The 14,719-nt window shown below is 39.0% G+C and overlaps 1 protein-coding gene across 1 annotated transcript in view; it reads left to right on the forward strand.

Annotated features, from left to right (window-relative positions):
• The window catches only part of TMEM192 (transmembrane protein 192), an 18,007-nt gene extending 10,731 nt beyond the window's left edge, over positions 1–7,276 (forward strand). Inside the window, exons 5-6 of the mRNA XM_008638599.2 lie at positions 3,263–3,365; positions 5,647–7,276. Coding sequence (XP_008636821.1) covers positions 3,263–3,365; positions 5,647–5,770 — 227 coding nt within the window. The 3' untranslated portion in view covers positions 5,771–7,276. The remainder of the gene's footprint in view (positions 1–3,262; positions 3,366–5,646) is intronic.
• The last annotated feature ends 7,443 nt before the right edge of the window (positions 7,277–14,719 follow it).

Consider the following 14,719-nt stretch of genomic DNA (forward strand, 5'->3'; position numbering starts at 1 on the left):
TTCCCTGGTCCCACCCCAAAGGCTTTGGTTTCTCTTTGACACTAGAATGGAAGGTTTCTTCTTATATTTAAAAGAGGCATGGGTTCTGGAAGCTGTGATTGTATCAAAACAAGATACTGCTTTATAAAACTGTGAGGCTTTGCTTTGTGCAATCACTGTTGGTTAGTAAGGTTGTCTGCTTTAGGTTTGGTGTAACTTAAGGAGACGTGATAAAACACTTGCCTTTAAACTTTTCAAAACTGTCTAAAATGTTGCTAAATAATGCTTAAAAGAAAACTTTGGTATGTTCATAGTAATGCAATGGCACACAGAGAAATACTGCCAAGTAGTTTGTTCATCTAGGAAATAAAATCTGTTCTTGACTCTTCTGCAACAGCATGAAAAATGCACCAAAAAATAAGGTCCCAGCCCTAAACTATGTCCTTGTCTTACAAGTGTGCATAAGCCTGAATACTGCAGGCTTGTCAGGCTTTCCCCTGAATGGCCCAGCATGGCTCAAGTAGACTGACTGTCCTCTGGAAGAATAAAGGCAGTGATGAGGGAATGCAATCATGGCAGTCCTAGAAAACTATTCTAAGAATGCTGGAGATCATCCCTTCTTTGCATACGCATACTTACTTTCCTGGGAAACTTGGGAAATAAGAGATAAATTGTAAAACTTTAATAGAATGTCAGGAATTCCAGAGAAATGCTATTTCTAGCCCTGAGGCCTGCTGGAGCTCAAAGAACTATATTGTGTGTCTCTTACCTTGACCAAAAAGGATAAGTGCAAGAAAGATGACCTTCATAGTAGTAAGATCTGAGCCTGTACTTCTGTAAGAACTCTCAAACTATTTTTCTGCTTGTCACCAAAAGCATATTGTTTCCTGACTTGTATTGTGCCAATTCCTGTGACCTTCAAATTCATTAACCAGTGTATACAGGGAAGTTGTGGGGTGCAGTGTTGTGCTTTCCAGCTAAAAGAGGCTTGAAGAAGGGTCCAGTGAATCCTGGAACTAAGGGGAAGAGTTGCATTGCTAGGAAGGAGTAAGGCAGTGTCTTTTAGCAACAGCTACCTTATCTCCTGAGCAGCTGCAAATCAATGTAAAATTCATTCTCTAAAGCTTGGTGTACAAAATTAGGGTTAATTTTCATGTGACTTTACACCTGCTGCAAGATGAGGAAGACCTCCAGTCACCCTAGGTTGCTTTTTCCAGTGGGTAGTGTAATTTATTTTCTTGTTTTCCATCCCAATGCTTGTTGAGGTAGGCTGGGAGACTCCTTGCAGGTCTGTCTTGTCTGTAGTGTTGGGTTTTAAAGTTTTTCAACATTTTAATACCAAATTAAGTCTGTACTGAGGCAAAGCAAATGTGTTTGGCCAATTTGAAAATACCCTGACAATCTGTAATGACATTCAGATGGGTTTTTTTCTCTCAGAGCAGACTATGTGACTGGATGGAAGCATGAAGCTTCTTTAATGGGATAGTTTTAAGGGCAGCTCTCTGCTGAGGTTTAGAGTTCCCCTCTTCAAGGCAAGCACTTAGCAGATGCTGCTAAGATAGTATCAGCTGAGGAACAATGGGGAGACTAAGGTAAATTTACACTAAAAACTACTAACCCACCCTTTTTCGTATTAGCATGTTACGCCTAAATTTTGGAGAGAAGGCAGCATCAGTTCACACATTGTTTCTGCACAGTGAAATAATTATTTAACTATTAGAATGAGACATAAATGCTTATCTGTAGAAGGTTCATGTACCTGACTTACTTTCCATTAAATAATTCTGTCCCACAAATCTAGGACTACCTGATTGTAATTCTAGGTATTTCCTCTTGCTTGTTGGAGCTGTTTATGAATTGTATGGTAGTCAATGTCCTGTGAAGGACTACTGTCTTCCTTAAGATTATCTCCGTGCAGGAGTGTGTGTATATAGCTGTAGGATGCAGAGGCAGAGATTCAGAAATCTACAAGGAATTGCTGTGATTGACCTATAATAGACTTGGCATATATAAATCGTTCAAGTGAGGTAAAAGTGCATGGAATGAAGTATGATACAGGCAGCTCTAAATGTCAGCTTACTATTCTAAGTTTTTTACTGCTAGGATAGGGGAGTAAAGCTTTAAAGGACTTACTAAATATATGGATTTAATTACTTTCTCACATACTTCTAATATCACTTGAATAAAAGACCAACATTCCCACAAACAACACATGTTGAGAATTCCACATCCATTCCTTTGTGGTTTTATTTGTAGAGAAATACCATAATAGAAATAACTAACCTTTGAGCCTAACTTGCAGTTAACCTCTGGAGGGTCTTAGCATTGTTTTAGCAGGGTGGCCTGTAATAAACCCCATCATACTACTGACTTGTAAGGACACTCCTCTGCTGCAGTAGTGTGGATTTCTCACAGAGCTGGATTGTAATGTTTTTCATGGCATTAGATGTATTGTTTCACAAGCAGCACTAACTGCAGAGTTCTGAATGCATACTCTGGATATTTTGATATTTTCTCTGAATCAGGATCTGACATTGAATGACTTTAAATATTTTCAGCTTCCTTTTTGAAATAATGCAGAGGGTGCCTACAACTTTTCCCACCCATCCCCATTCTACATCTGTTAAATTTAGCCTTAAACTTTATTCGCAGGTGCCCAGGAATGACTTCTGGGTTAGATAGCCAAGACTGCTAGGTTCACAATGGCCTTCTGTAGCAAGTCTGCCCTAGTCTGAGCAGGGAAACAAGCTGCTGCTTCATTGCAGCTAGTCTAGTTAAACTAGTATTTTTTGAAGAGCTTAAACTAGGAGTTCTGAACCAGCTACCAGTACACCACTTCTTACAAATTTTTTTATGGCATGTTGCTGAATTTATGGCCTGAATTTGGAGACTGAATCTTGGTACCCTCTAAAAGGCAACTAAGGTTTCACCCTCTCTTAAATGGCAGATTAAACTTTGCAGATGTTAAGCAGCATGTTCAAGGTTCCCCATTCAGGTCTTCTAAGCAGCAAGACTGAGGGGAGTAAAAGAAGCAAACCAATGAATCAATCAACTTGCCAAACTATCACTGACTTACAATCAAAGCAATTCCAGAAATGAGTAGAAATAGATTCTGCTTTTGCTTTCCCTCTTTCCCATTCTTCAGATTCCTTTACTGTCTTTCCATCTCCTATCCTAAGGTAATCTTAGGATCATCTGTTACAGATTTTAATAACCTAGACTTTGGTGTGAAAGCGCTCTTTTTTCCCTCACTTTCCAACTAACTTATAAAGCTTTCTTGCAGTGAAAATAAGCAACTTCAATCGTGCCAAGCCAAGACCTGACATAATTGAAGAAGAAAAGATGTATGCCTACCCTAGTCACATTACCTCAGAAGTTGGATTCAGGTAAGAATTTTGAATTCATTTTGTGCTGTGTTCAGCTATGGTATATAGGTAACACTAGTGTAATTGCATGATTTCCTGTAGACTTCCATGTAAATTGTAAACCTGTCAGCTAAACCAGAGGTGGGAATAACAGTTCTGAAGCAAACTATGCATAAGCCCCCCATTTTAGATGCACAGATGAGATGCAGCAGTCTTGTACTTTCTCCATAGTAAGTGACTGTGAATCTCTAATATAAATAACTGTGTTTAATCTGGTTTAGTTAATTTTATATGGGGTTTGAGGAAAGATACTGGTGTCTTACACTGTTACTTAAAGTAGGCCTACAGAAGCCTAGCTGCTTCAGCCAGTTTTTTCAGGGAAGGAAATATATTGTGGGCAGTTGATAGACAAAGAAGAAAACTTTGTAGCTCTGTTCTGTGCCAGCATTTGGACATGAGATTCTAGCAATGGATTTGGAATGCATTTTGAGTTTGGGAAGTAACTTTTAAGGTGTGGAGGGCACTTAAGGAGTAAGGAAGGTCTCAGTGGGCATAAAAGCTGTCCAACAGTAACTGAAACTGTCCCGGGCACCAAGACTTATTTTTTGTTTGTTCTTTGTGTACCTTCCAACTGCTCAAACATTTCCCAGTTGCTGAAATCAGTCTGGTATGACTTGACAAAAACTAGTAATTGAAAGTAACATGGATTTCTGTATAAGAATTGAATAAGAGATGTTCTACTATACTATGACTTGCTTCTATATGTGCTGCCTTCATGAAAGATTGACTAATGAGAGATGACTAATACTTTGGGACTTCCCCTGGTGTCGCAAATGCAGCATGCACATGCTTTTATGGAACTTGGAAGTATATGTCCAGGATACAGGAAGGATTTAGAGTTGCCTTGAATTTTGATACTGTGTCTGACTTCCATTTTGATATAAAAACCATAGTGATTGCATGGTGGACCTCATTTCTTTCTCATTCATCTTCTCCCTTGAGAAATTCTCAAATGCCCAGGGAATGTGTCTGCAACAATGACCAGCTGAGGAAAAGACTCTGCTTATTTTTGATTAAAGAGTGCAAACTTCCTGTGAGAACTGATTGCAAAACCGTTATTTTAATTTAGCTCTATACAACTCTGACTCTCTTCCCCTTGAGAGTTAACATCTATTGAAAAGTGAATCCTGTCAGCCCTTCAGCTGACCTTGTTATAAGAATGTTTTTTGAATATCCTGACCTCTGCAACCTGAGCTACTGATCAGGAGCCTTAAGTTGGTAGTGCTCATTACTGGTTAAGGTTGCAAGTTTTCTGTTTACAAAACTTGTGCTCTTTACTTTTCCCAGTTTAGCTACAGTAGGTTTTTAATTGGACCGAAGCTTTCTTCCACTCAATATCCTTCTCAGCACTTTCTAAGAACTATGAAACAGGCAGTGTTCCTCCACAAAATGCTGTAAGGCTGAAGAACAACTTTCTCAGCTCTAAGATGCTCACAAGTGTACTGAGAGGGCAGATCCCAAGTCTGCTGAGAAGAAATAATATGTAAGGAAAGAGTAGGCTACACTCAGGCATTGGTACTTCATCTTGCTGTATTTTAAAAATTCCTAATTAGATTTGACAAAATTCTGCACTTTGACAGACTTTTTTTTTTTTTTCTCAGTTAACTGGGCTTTACTTAAATGTTGCAGTGTTACTATCAGAGTTAAAATGAGGAATATCTGAAAGTTGGATGTATTTTAAGGGGGTGGGTAGTTGTACATGATGTTGTAGATCTGAAATAGCACAATGTTTTGGTACTGATGCTGTCATGGTATGTAACAGATATTGCTGTATATAGTAGCATATCATGTATGCTACTCCAGGTAAATCAAGAGATTTCTGTCTTAAACAGCTTATGATCTCCCACAGCTGAACAACAATACTATGCCTGCTCAAAACAAGCTTCCTAATATGTGTGGGAAAGATTCCATGGCTTTTGCTACAGTTCTAGCATGTTGTCCGTCTTGGTTTGTTAAACAGTAAGGTCCTCACTCTGTAAGTGTCTAGCAGGAAATACGTAACTCAGTTGTGTATACATGACATGAAGTTCAGCCAAACTTTTTCTTCCTGCCTTCTCATGCAAAATAGAGTAAAACCTAAAGGTGTTGGAGATTGCCTCTTCCCTCAAAAATTAGTTGATCCCAGAAAAAGTGAAATTAAAGGAAACAACTGTTTAAGTATGTGTTAATTAGCTCTGACATTTCACATATTGGAAGACTGCTGTCACTTACTGAAACCCGTATTTACTTTTGTTACTTCAAGGGAAAATTCCAGTTTAGAAGAGATAGTTGAGAAGCAAGGAGATGTAATAGAGTATCTTCAGCGACACAATGCACTGCTCAGCAAGAGACTGTTGGCATTAACTTCTCAGCAGATCAAAACTTAACAGCATTTGGAAAACTGCTGCTGGAGCTCTGGAGGGGAACATGAAGTGATGTAATATCCAGACTGAGTTATACAGATGTGACTCTTCTTCAGTCATCTTTCATGTTTTGAAATAGAAGTTAAGCTGGAACAATAAGCTCTGCATACACTATGAACCTGTTACAGCTGGACACTCTGGCTCTCTTCAAATCATCAGTTCTGGAAAAAAGTTCTTCAGCTTCAAGGATTTTTAATTCCTCATAAGTTGAAGTTGGACCTCACTTAATGGTTTAACTTTGCCCAGTTGTTGCTGTTATTTTATACTGCTGTATAACCTTTAAGCTTCAGGCTACCAAAGTATTTTATATTTCTGGAGTACAAATTTGTTGTCTAGAAAAATCTGACTCACTAAGGGATGTATTTGCAGTTTCTATTGCTGAAGATGAGACTAGATGTGTCCTGTCACTGATTCCATTTACTTCCAGGGAGAGAGGTGGTATACTTCAGTCATCCAATACGGATACTTGTTTTCTAGATGCATCTCCTTTTCTCCTTTGTCAAGAAAGTGGAAAAATTTGGCATCCAACTTAGGATTATAAAAAAGTGGTGGGTGCCCTAAAAGTGCAAATCTCACATACAAGTTTGTGGTACAAAACCATGCAATGATAAGCAATTGTTCCAAGTTCTGGCTTTAAAACTTTAAGAGGGATCCTCAGGGCTGATGACTATCCCATTACTAGGAGTTTGTGTTAGTAACAAGATTCCAACTCTGCCAACTGAACTAACAGTGCAAAAATACTTGAGCATAAGCACTTCCATTGATCTAGTAACTAACTTGTGTTGAATGCTTTTAAAGGTGCTGTCAAAAATGCCTGTTACATACTTGCTCTTTACTTTGGAACTTCAAAAAATGTCAGCATCTTGATTCAAAAGCTGAAATGGTGTATGTGGGGAAGTGGAAAACAGCAGAAGACAGCAAGGTCTTTTAGAAGTTGAAGAAACAAGAATTCTTGGTTTTAATTTATGGTGAATTAAGGCTGGTGAAAGAAACACTTCGTTCTGGGTACTATTTTGTCTACCAGTGTAAACAAAGAATTATTTTAGAAGCCAATACCTCTGTGGGAATAGGGTAATCACTAATCAAAACTGGGAAGAAGACTCTCAAGAGGAGTGGTCTTGTAGTTGAATATAAGAAAGGAAAATTAATTCATCCTACTTTGGTGTTAGGGCACAACTTTAAAAGTAACTAGACTAGTGTGCAACAAATATGGGGGTTGTCTCATTCAAAGGAAAACAATAAATATTGGAGGTTTTGCTGCTATCCAACATTAGACTGTTCTCCTTAACTGTTGTTTTTTGAAAATGCAGCCAGAATTTTATAGCATACATGTAAGGAATAAAGTTATTTGTTTTTAGAACTTGGGTTTTGATGTGATTGTATATGTCAATTTATATAATTTCTATGAAAAGCGGTAAAATGTGACTGTGAAGTTCATGCACAATAAATGCAACCAAGGAAGAGTGTGAATTCTGTTATTTCTAAGCTCATGTACGTCTGGTTCCAACAGGCAATTTGTGCAGATTTTTCTGTTATGCTGAAGTTCTCACAGCAGTGTTGGCACTTAAAACTAGCAAAAACTCGCCAAACAAGGATAGCTGTGCACTTGTTTTGAAGCTTTAAGTTAGTTTTATTCCCCTTTTTGGGTAATGTTTTTTGCATCATGCTTCAGACTTCCCCCGCTACTTGTGTTTCTTTTCAGCACAGAGAAGTAGGCTGCATAGTGTAGCAGAAGAGGTTTCCTTTGTTTGGAAGTCATTGCTCAAACCTTCCTCCTCTCCTCTCTGACTTCTCAAGGTAAACCTTGGATTAACCAGTAGTGTTGACTTCTGTGGAACATGGTAGCTGGAAAGGAAAGCAAGTGTGGTTTGCTGTGTGCAAACATGTACATCTTTTGCCCTTTAAATGTTACCTTTCCTAAATATGCAAGTGATAACAAATGATAACTTTTAACAACCACCCACCCCTTGCACCAGTTTTATATCTTTATCATACTCTCAACTCTCTCTTGTTTTCTTAGTATCTTTAAGCTTTTTCTTTGGGCACGGTGGGGGCTTTTCACATTTGTATGGGCTCCAACCAGAAGCTGATAATCTTAACGACTCACCCTGAACACTTGAACCTCTGGCCATGCTAGAGCTACAGAGAACTGTCAAGTAGGAGCTGCTGCTGTGTGTGGCAGCCCCAAGCCCCTTGTTTGCACCAGATAGTCGAGGGCCAGCTGTGGCCCTGTTTGGAGGCAGGAACACTACTGAGCCCCCAGGTTCCCCTGTGCTGCCTGCCCCAGTGCATGGTGTGGCATTGCTGGGTGCTGTGGGCCTGGGTACCTGCCTCCCCCGGCCACCACCCTGCCCATGGCTGAGCCCCCTGGTCTACAGAAAGTGACTGCAGAGCTGCTCAGGGAGGCTGTGGGCAATCAGCTACTTGAAATGCCAAGTGAAAGGGGTGAATGGCTGCTGCTGTGCAAGGAAGATGAAGCTTAGCTGTGACCTTGCTGTGTCTGACATGCCACAGTGCTAAATTGAACAGTGAGTCCTAATTGTTCTGGTTCTACTGCATCCTGCTTATCAGACACCTCTGCTGCTGCAAGGTTGGCTGCTGGGGTGGCCAGTGGCATCCATCCCCAGTGCTGCAGCCTGGGAGTCTGTCCCTGCAGTGTCAGCGCCTGCTCACGGGCTGGACTGTACGGCTTGATGTAAAATCCATGGAGTGCTGTGCACGCAGTAAGCACTGGAGCATTGGGTCCAAGTTTCAGGTGGGAAAAAAGTACTGCTTTGTGAGCAGAGGGGTTTGCATGTGCTCTGCTGCAAATCAGTGCTTTGCTAACCACCAACACAGCCCTGCTCGGGTGAGGTGTGGCAAACCTGTGACTCTGAACAGCTGAAGTGATGCTCTTTGTGTAACTATAGCTGCTGAAATTAATCGATATTTGCAGGTCTTGGTAAAATCTACTGGATTACAGCTGGGGCAGCACGAAGATAATCAAAATGAAGGAATATTTCCTAATATGTGCTACAACTCTACCTTAAAAATTAAAATAAGGTATTCTGGTTTTTTATCCTCTTTTTTATGATTCAGTGCTACCCCAATAATTTTTTTTCTGTAGAAAACAAATATATATGTTTTTTAGGTCTGAGAAAAGTATTTCATACCACCTAAGGAATATATTTGTGGTTACCTGAAAAATGTTCACATTGTGAGGTTTTAATAATTTTTAGATGAAGTGCTGAGCTGTGTTAAGTATATTCTGTACACATGAAAGAAAAGATGTGATGATCTCTTGAGAGTGTACATCTTACACGAGGGAAAACTCTCCGTCAGTATTTCTGTTTTATCTTTCTGAATTGCTCATGGTGGATATTCTAAATAAAGACTTCAGTATTTCACTTCACGAGGGAAATCACTGATTGTAAAAGATTTTAACAGGATCTTCTTGCTTTAAGGTTCTACACTAACATGGAGTTAAGCAGGCTTGCTCTACTGCAAGTCATTCTTAACCTAAAAAACAAGGTTGCAGCAAGGACCAGAGACTTGGGCAAACAGTCTGAACAGGTAACTCGAGACATGGAAAAGCACCTTCAGCCTTGGAATGAGTTAGGCTTTCAGGCATTCTTTCTAAGTAAAAGCCATGTTGCCCTCTTTGTGCTATTGGAGTGTTTCCCACTTTGCACAAATATTGTGCAGCTGGTCCCTAGCAAGAAAGAGAAAGGCCACTGGAGTAGTGAGAGATTAGTAGGCTAATTGTACTTGTCTGATGATAGACATTTGCAACTTACTTGCCATGCAGTGTTTCTCCTGATTGATGTCAATAAATATCTTATGTGACCCTTAGCAAAATCTGGCTTTGTGTAGACACTGAGATATTTATAGCATATGTATGTGGCGTAAGGGAAATATTTCCAGTCTTTATTCTCCTATAATTTCCTTTTTTCCATACTGGAAAGGGAAGAGGTGAATTGTTTATTATCCTTTGGGAACATACTAAACTGCTGTTTCTCACCAAAGTGTTCCATTTACCTCCGTTTCCTGCTGACCTGCTGTTACAGGACTTAACGAAATGTACTTTCAAATTAAATTTTCATTTTTGCCATGTTACAGCTATGTACAAGACAAGGAGTTAATTCAAAGTTCTAGAAACCCACGTTTTGCCTTTCAGAATTTGAAGTCTTAATCTATCTTGGGGTCAGGTCTTGTTAAATCGCATCCATGCAAACATCAATTCTGACTTTGAGTAGACAGCAGTTTGTACTTGTGTAATTTGTACTTGTGTATCCTTTAAGCATACACTTGTTCATGCACAGGGAGAGCTCAGTCCGTTCAGCTGTTGGAGCACCGTGTCCAAATGCTTCATGTTTGTAGATGTGATTGCACTGTTATCATGCAAAGCTGTTTCTACCACGAGTCTTATGTTATGCACATCAAATCAAAACAGTTTTAACAAAGTCAAATGCAAATCTGACTTTAATCAGAATTTTGCATTTTTAGACAGACAGAAAATGTCAGGAAAATTTTTCCATGATTAACTATCATTTATTTGTGTCAGAAATTGAGTAAAAATTTTTTACACACTGATTCTATATGAACCCACAGGGAAAATAGGCAAGTTCTCAATTTCCTTTAGATGCTTTGCTTTTGACAGCTGAAGAATACAGACTTTGAGGAGTGTACAAGGTTTATTTCAAATGAGATATTATCTGAAATGTATGCTATCGTTTTACAAAATATACAATCAATCATCTGGTTGATAAACATATCTATCGAAGTTCACAATCAATGCCTTTTTCAAAGCAGATTTTATGGTATCAGCATGCCTTTGAAGAACAGATATTTAGAATAATTTTGTAGACTGACAATGGGCTTCCTAGGGCGCTGCTTTATTTTTACTTCAGTGAAGGAACATGCATATATAGCTTTCTGATAGATATATTATGTTTTTCTTGCGAATTTGTTGAAGTTAATTGAATAATTATGGTTATATAAAATATCCAGTGCCACAATAGATCCATTTACTCATTCATAAGATATAACTGTTAAATAGCTACTCTTCACTTTCCTTGGTTTCCCACACTCTTTACCTGTACTTCTAAACAGAGATAGCCGGGGATACATATCAAAGCCAAGTTAAATAAATAATTAAAAATACAGATATAAGTGGTAGAACTCCTCTTTGGAAAACTGCTTTTTTTTTCAAGACTGCAAAGGTTTATCTGCAGGACTGTTTGTTGGTTTAGACAAGTTCGACCATCTTTTTATGATGGTTTTACACAACTCCAGAACTGTGTCTGATGTTATACTTAAATTTTTTTTCATGTAGAAAAATTTGTAACTCCTGTTACAAGTAAGGTTTCAAGTTCTTAGATATAAGGGGTTACATATAGACACAGATTAGAAAGTTTCAGCTATCCAGTTGCTGTTTCATTTATTAGAAACCATATGTTGCGAGAAAAAAATTGTGATACTGGATTTAAACCACGACATTTCTGATCTTTGATCATCTTTATATATTTTATTAAAAATGTTGACATTTCAAGTCTAGTGCAATGACTTAAAAATCTGCGTATGTTTTATTTTCAGGTTTGTTTTAGTTGTGCTAATGCAAGGGCTATCACGTTTTCCTTTATATGTAGGTATGTAATTTCTGCTGATATAAAAGGCAGATGTGAAGCATATATTTTTAAGAACAAAACTCAGACTAAAGTCAGATGTATTCTTGACCTCCAGTGCTGAAAAGAACAGCCTGTTTTCTGTTTGAAGTACTCATTCATTGTAGTGCCATGTTCAAATATCCCATTCATTTAAATTACAGGAATAGAGTGCTATGCAACACTTGGGCTGACCAAACAAAGGTTTCTTTTCAATGGTCTATTTTTATGCTCTATTTATAATACTGTAGCGGGTATTTTAGGAAAACTACTATTAAGCAAATAGCTCTGTAGTACTGAATTTTCAAGTATGTTTTAACTCTCTGGTTTGGCAGCCCAGTTCAAGAAAACAAATGATAGGCTTTGCAATCACAGCTCCTTAGACAGGAGGATGGGCTTGACCTTAAGGCCTGGCTTGAGAAGTCTGAGTTATCAGTTTTGCATGACCCTTGGCTAATCTCTTATCTCTGTGTGCTTCAATTCTCTATCTATAGAATGAGGGATAACACTCTCTTTGCTTTCTTATATTGTAAACTCTTACTATGCTTAGTATACATGAAACCAGTAGGACTAGTGTGGTTCTGACTTTGATACTATTACAGTAATGCATTCTATGTTATTATTAAGAATTCCATAAAGATGTAATGTTAGATGTTAAAACATATATATGTATATATTATTAATATATAAAAATATAAACAAAAAATGGACTTTCACCGTTCCATGCTGTAGTCTGATACTAGTCCATCCTAAACATTGCTGCCTGAACTGAGTATTCAACAGCACTTCCAGTTTCACTTGGTCTGAACATTATATACCATCAAGAGTGCCCTTGGACAGATCCTTCCTTCTTACTACCACTGGAAATCCAGCTCAAGTACCTGATGTTTGATTTGATCTTTAACTTTCACTACTCATTGTGAGAGCCAAATAATTTACAGGGAATGATTCAACCAGGTAAGGTCATGTACATCCCTCATCACCACCCTTTCACCATCACCACTTCCTAGGGTGTGAGACAGGGGCCTTTAGTCCAGGTCCAGTAGAATGTGACAGACAGGACTGCTGAAGATGGGATTGTGGTGGCTGTCAGGTCAGCTGTTGTTGATCTGGACTTTTGACAAACTTCTCCTACCAGTTAAACTGTTGCTCCTTTAAAACACTGAAAAGTCCAGTATGAAGTTGCTGGGGGAAAAAAAGAAGAAAAGGAGAGAAATATTAATGAGAGATTTAGTAGTCTAAATTACTCTCATACAAAACAGAATACATTATTTATGAAACATGGATGAAATTTGGAGTAACGTTTCTTAATTTGGAAATTTCAGCTACAAAGTTTGAGGAAAAAAAAGACAAAAGCAAGAAGGCTGCTAATGTAAATTTTTCTGCCTTTCTTTTTGTCCCGTGTTTTGCATATGGAACTGATGAAAAATCAAATTCAATCTTCTCATTTCAAATGTTGTGAGAGGCTGCTATGCTCATTTTAGTTTCCAACCACTAGTTGAAATTCAGACTTAAGGGTGCATCCTGTTTGCATCTGCAAATAGCTTTATCCATATGTACAACTCCACTGAGATCAATAAGATTACTCATGTGAGTCAAGTTACCCAGGCATGTAAATATTTGCTGAATTTGGACTAAAACTGGAAGGGAATGTAAACGTAGGTGGTAAATCCTACTTAGGATAAAGGATAGCACCCACAATGACTGAAGTTAAGAGAGTTGGTTCAGGTGCCTGTCTCCCCTTACACCCTAGTCGAGGTTTACTGAGTTCTAAACAGCTTTATAAAGCAGAAGGATCTTTCGCTAAATGTCTACAAAACGTATTATGAATTAGTAAGTACACTGTTTTGTTAGGTCATTGACTTTTGTTACAAGAAATCAGCTCCCCAGGGAAAAGGAGATAACATTGAAAATACCTTTTATCTCGATATTCCGTGGGGAAAGGAATGCTAGTGTACATGTATAATGCAGCTACTACAGTCTCAAGCAAAATGCATTCATTATATGAGGCTTCAGAGCACATTACAGAAAATGCAGATGCTTTCTGCACAATCTCCAGATATGGATGCTGAATGGGAGGAAAGGGGTTTAAATTTACTCTTCTTAGGAACTGAAGCAAACCATTTAGAATTGATTCAAGAAGTCACTGAGCCTAAATTTCTCTGTCCCTCTGTCCATTTAGTCTCTGCCTGCTGAGTGAATCAATCCAATTGCTTATCTCTTTAGGTTTATGCTTAAACTGGTGATGGAATATCATTTAATCTGTGTCTTGTTTAAATGTAGCAGTGACGAGACATGGCATTCAGTAGTAAAGCATCCTGCTGGCATGTCCTTCTTTCTACTTGCACCTCAATTCTGCCACTCAGTATGCAGCCCATCTGAGATTCAGTTTGAGATATGGTAATGTTTTTTTCAACCTCACAAACTTGCCAGTTTACCATCCCATATGCACATTCCACGTGTTTATAGGCCAGCACTATAGAGTGGAATGGTACCCTTTTGCATGGCTGTTTTGGGAGTGGTGTAGGCTCTTTTCAGCAAGGCAGTTTGTGCATTGACAATATTCTTGGTACAGGGCTGTTAAAAGTTTGACTTTAGTCTCCTTTTCTCCTTTTGCAAATAAAAACATCTTGGCTCTACAGAGTGCAGATTCTGCCACCATTTATTTAGGATGCTGTCATGCCTGGGGCTACAACATTATTTTAATATATAATGAGTTTCAAAGATGCAAAACTACTGACTGCATGTTTTATTCATTCTTAAATTGCAAAGAGCGTCTGGTTTCCTTTTGATGCCTACCCTATTAGCATATGCTACCTGTGTGCTTCTGCAGTCACTTAGTATTTGAATGTATATGCCCTCATCAGCTATAAAGCATTAATGTTTTGCACTTGTATAGCCTTTCATCCAAGGAGCCGAAAGTCTTTTGCTGACAATGATTAAGAGTTACAGTCCCCTTTGAAGTGCGTGAATGCTACTACCTTCATGTTACTGACGGGCAGAGTGAGGTGACTTCGCCCTGTGTTCCAACACGGTGGAAGTGTCAGCGCATGCAGCCCCGGAGCATCCCCTGCAAGTGCCGCTTTGCCCAGCCCTTACAGTGATAACACTCCTTGCCCCGCAGCTTTGCCAGCAGCCTCGGAGGGCAGTGTTCGGCCCGTTTAGCGGGCTCAGTTGTTTCTCACCGCCCCACGACGGCATTTGGCGGGGGTGGGGGGTGGCCCGGGAGGGGGAGAAGGCGGCAGAGACCGGCGGGCCCCGCGCCCCAGCC

Source organism: Corvus brachyrhynchos, unplaced genomic scaffold, assembly GCF_000691975.1.
Source record: "Corvus brachyrhynchos isolate BGI_N302 unplaced genomic scaffold, ASM69197v1 scaffold178, whole genome shotgun sequence".
NCBI classification, from domain to species: Eukaryota; Metazoa; Chordata; class Aves; order Passeriformes; family Corvidae; genus Corvus; species Corvus brachyrhynchos.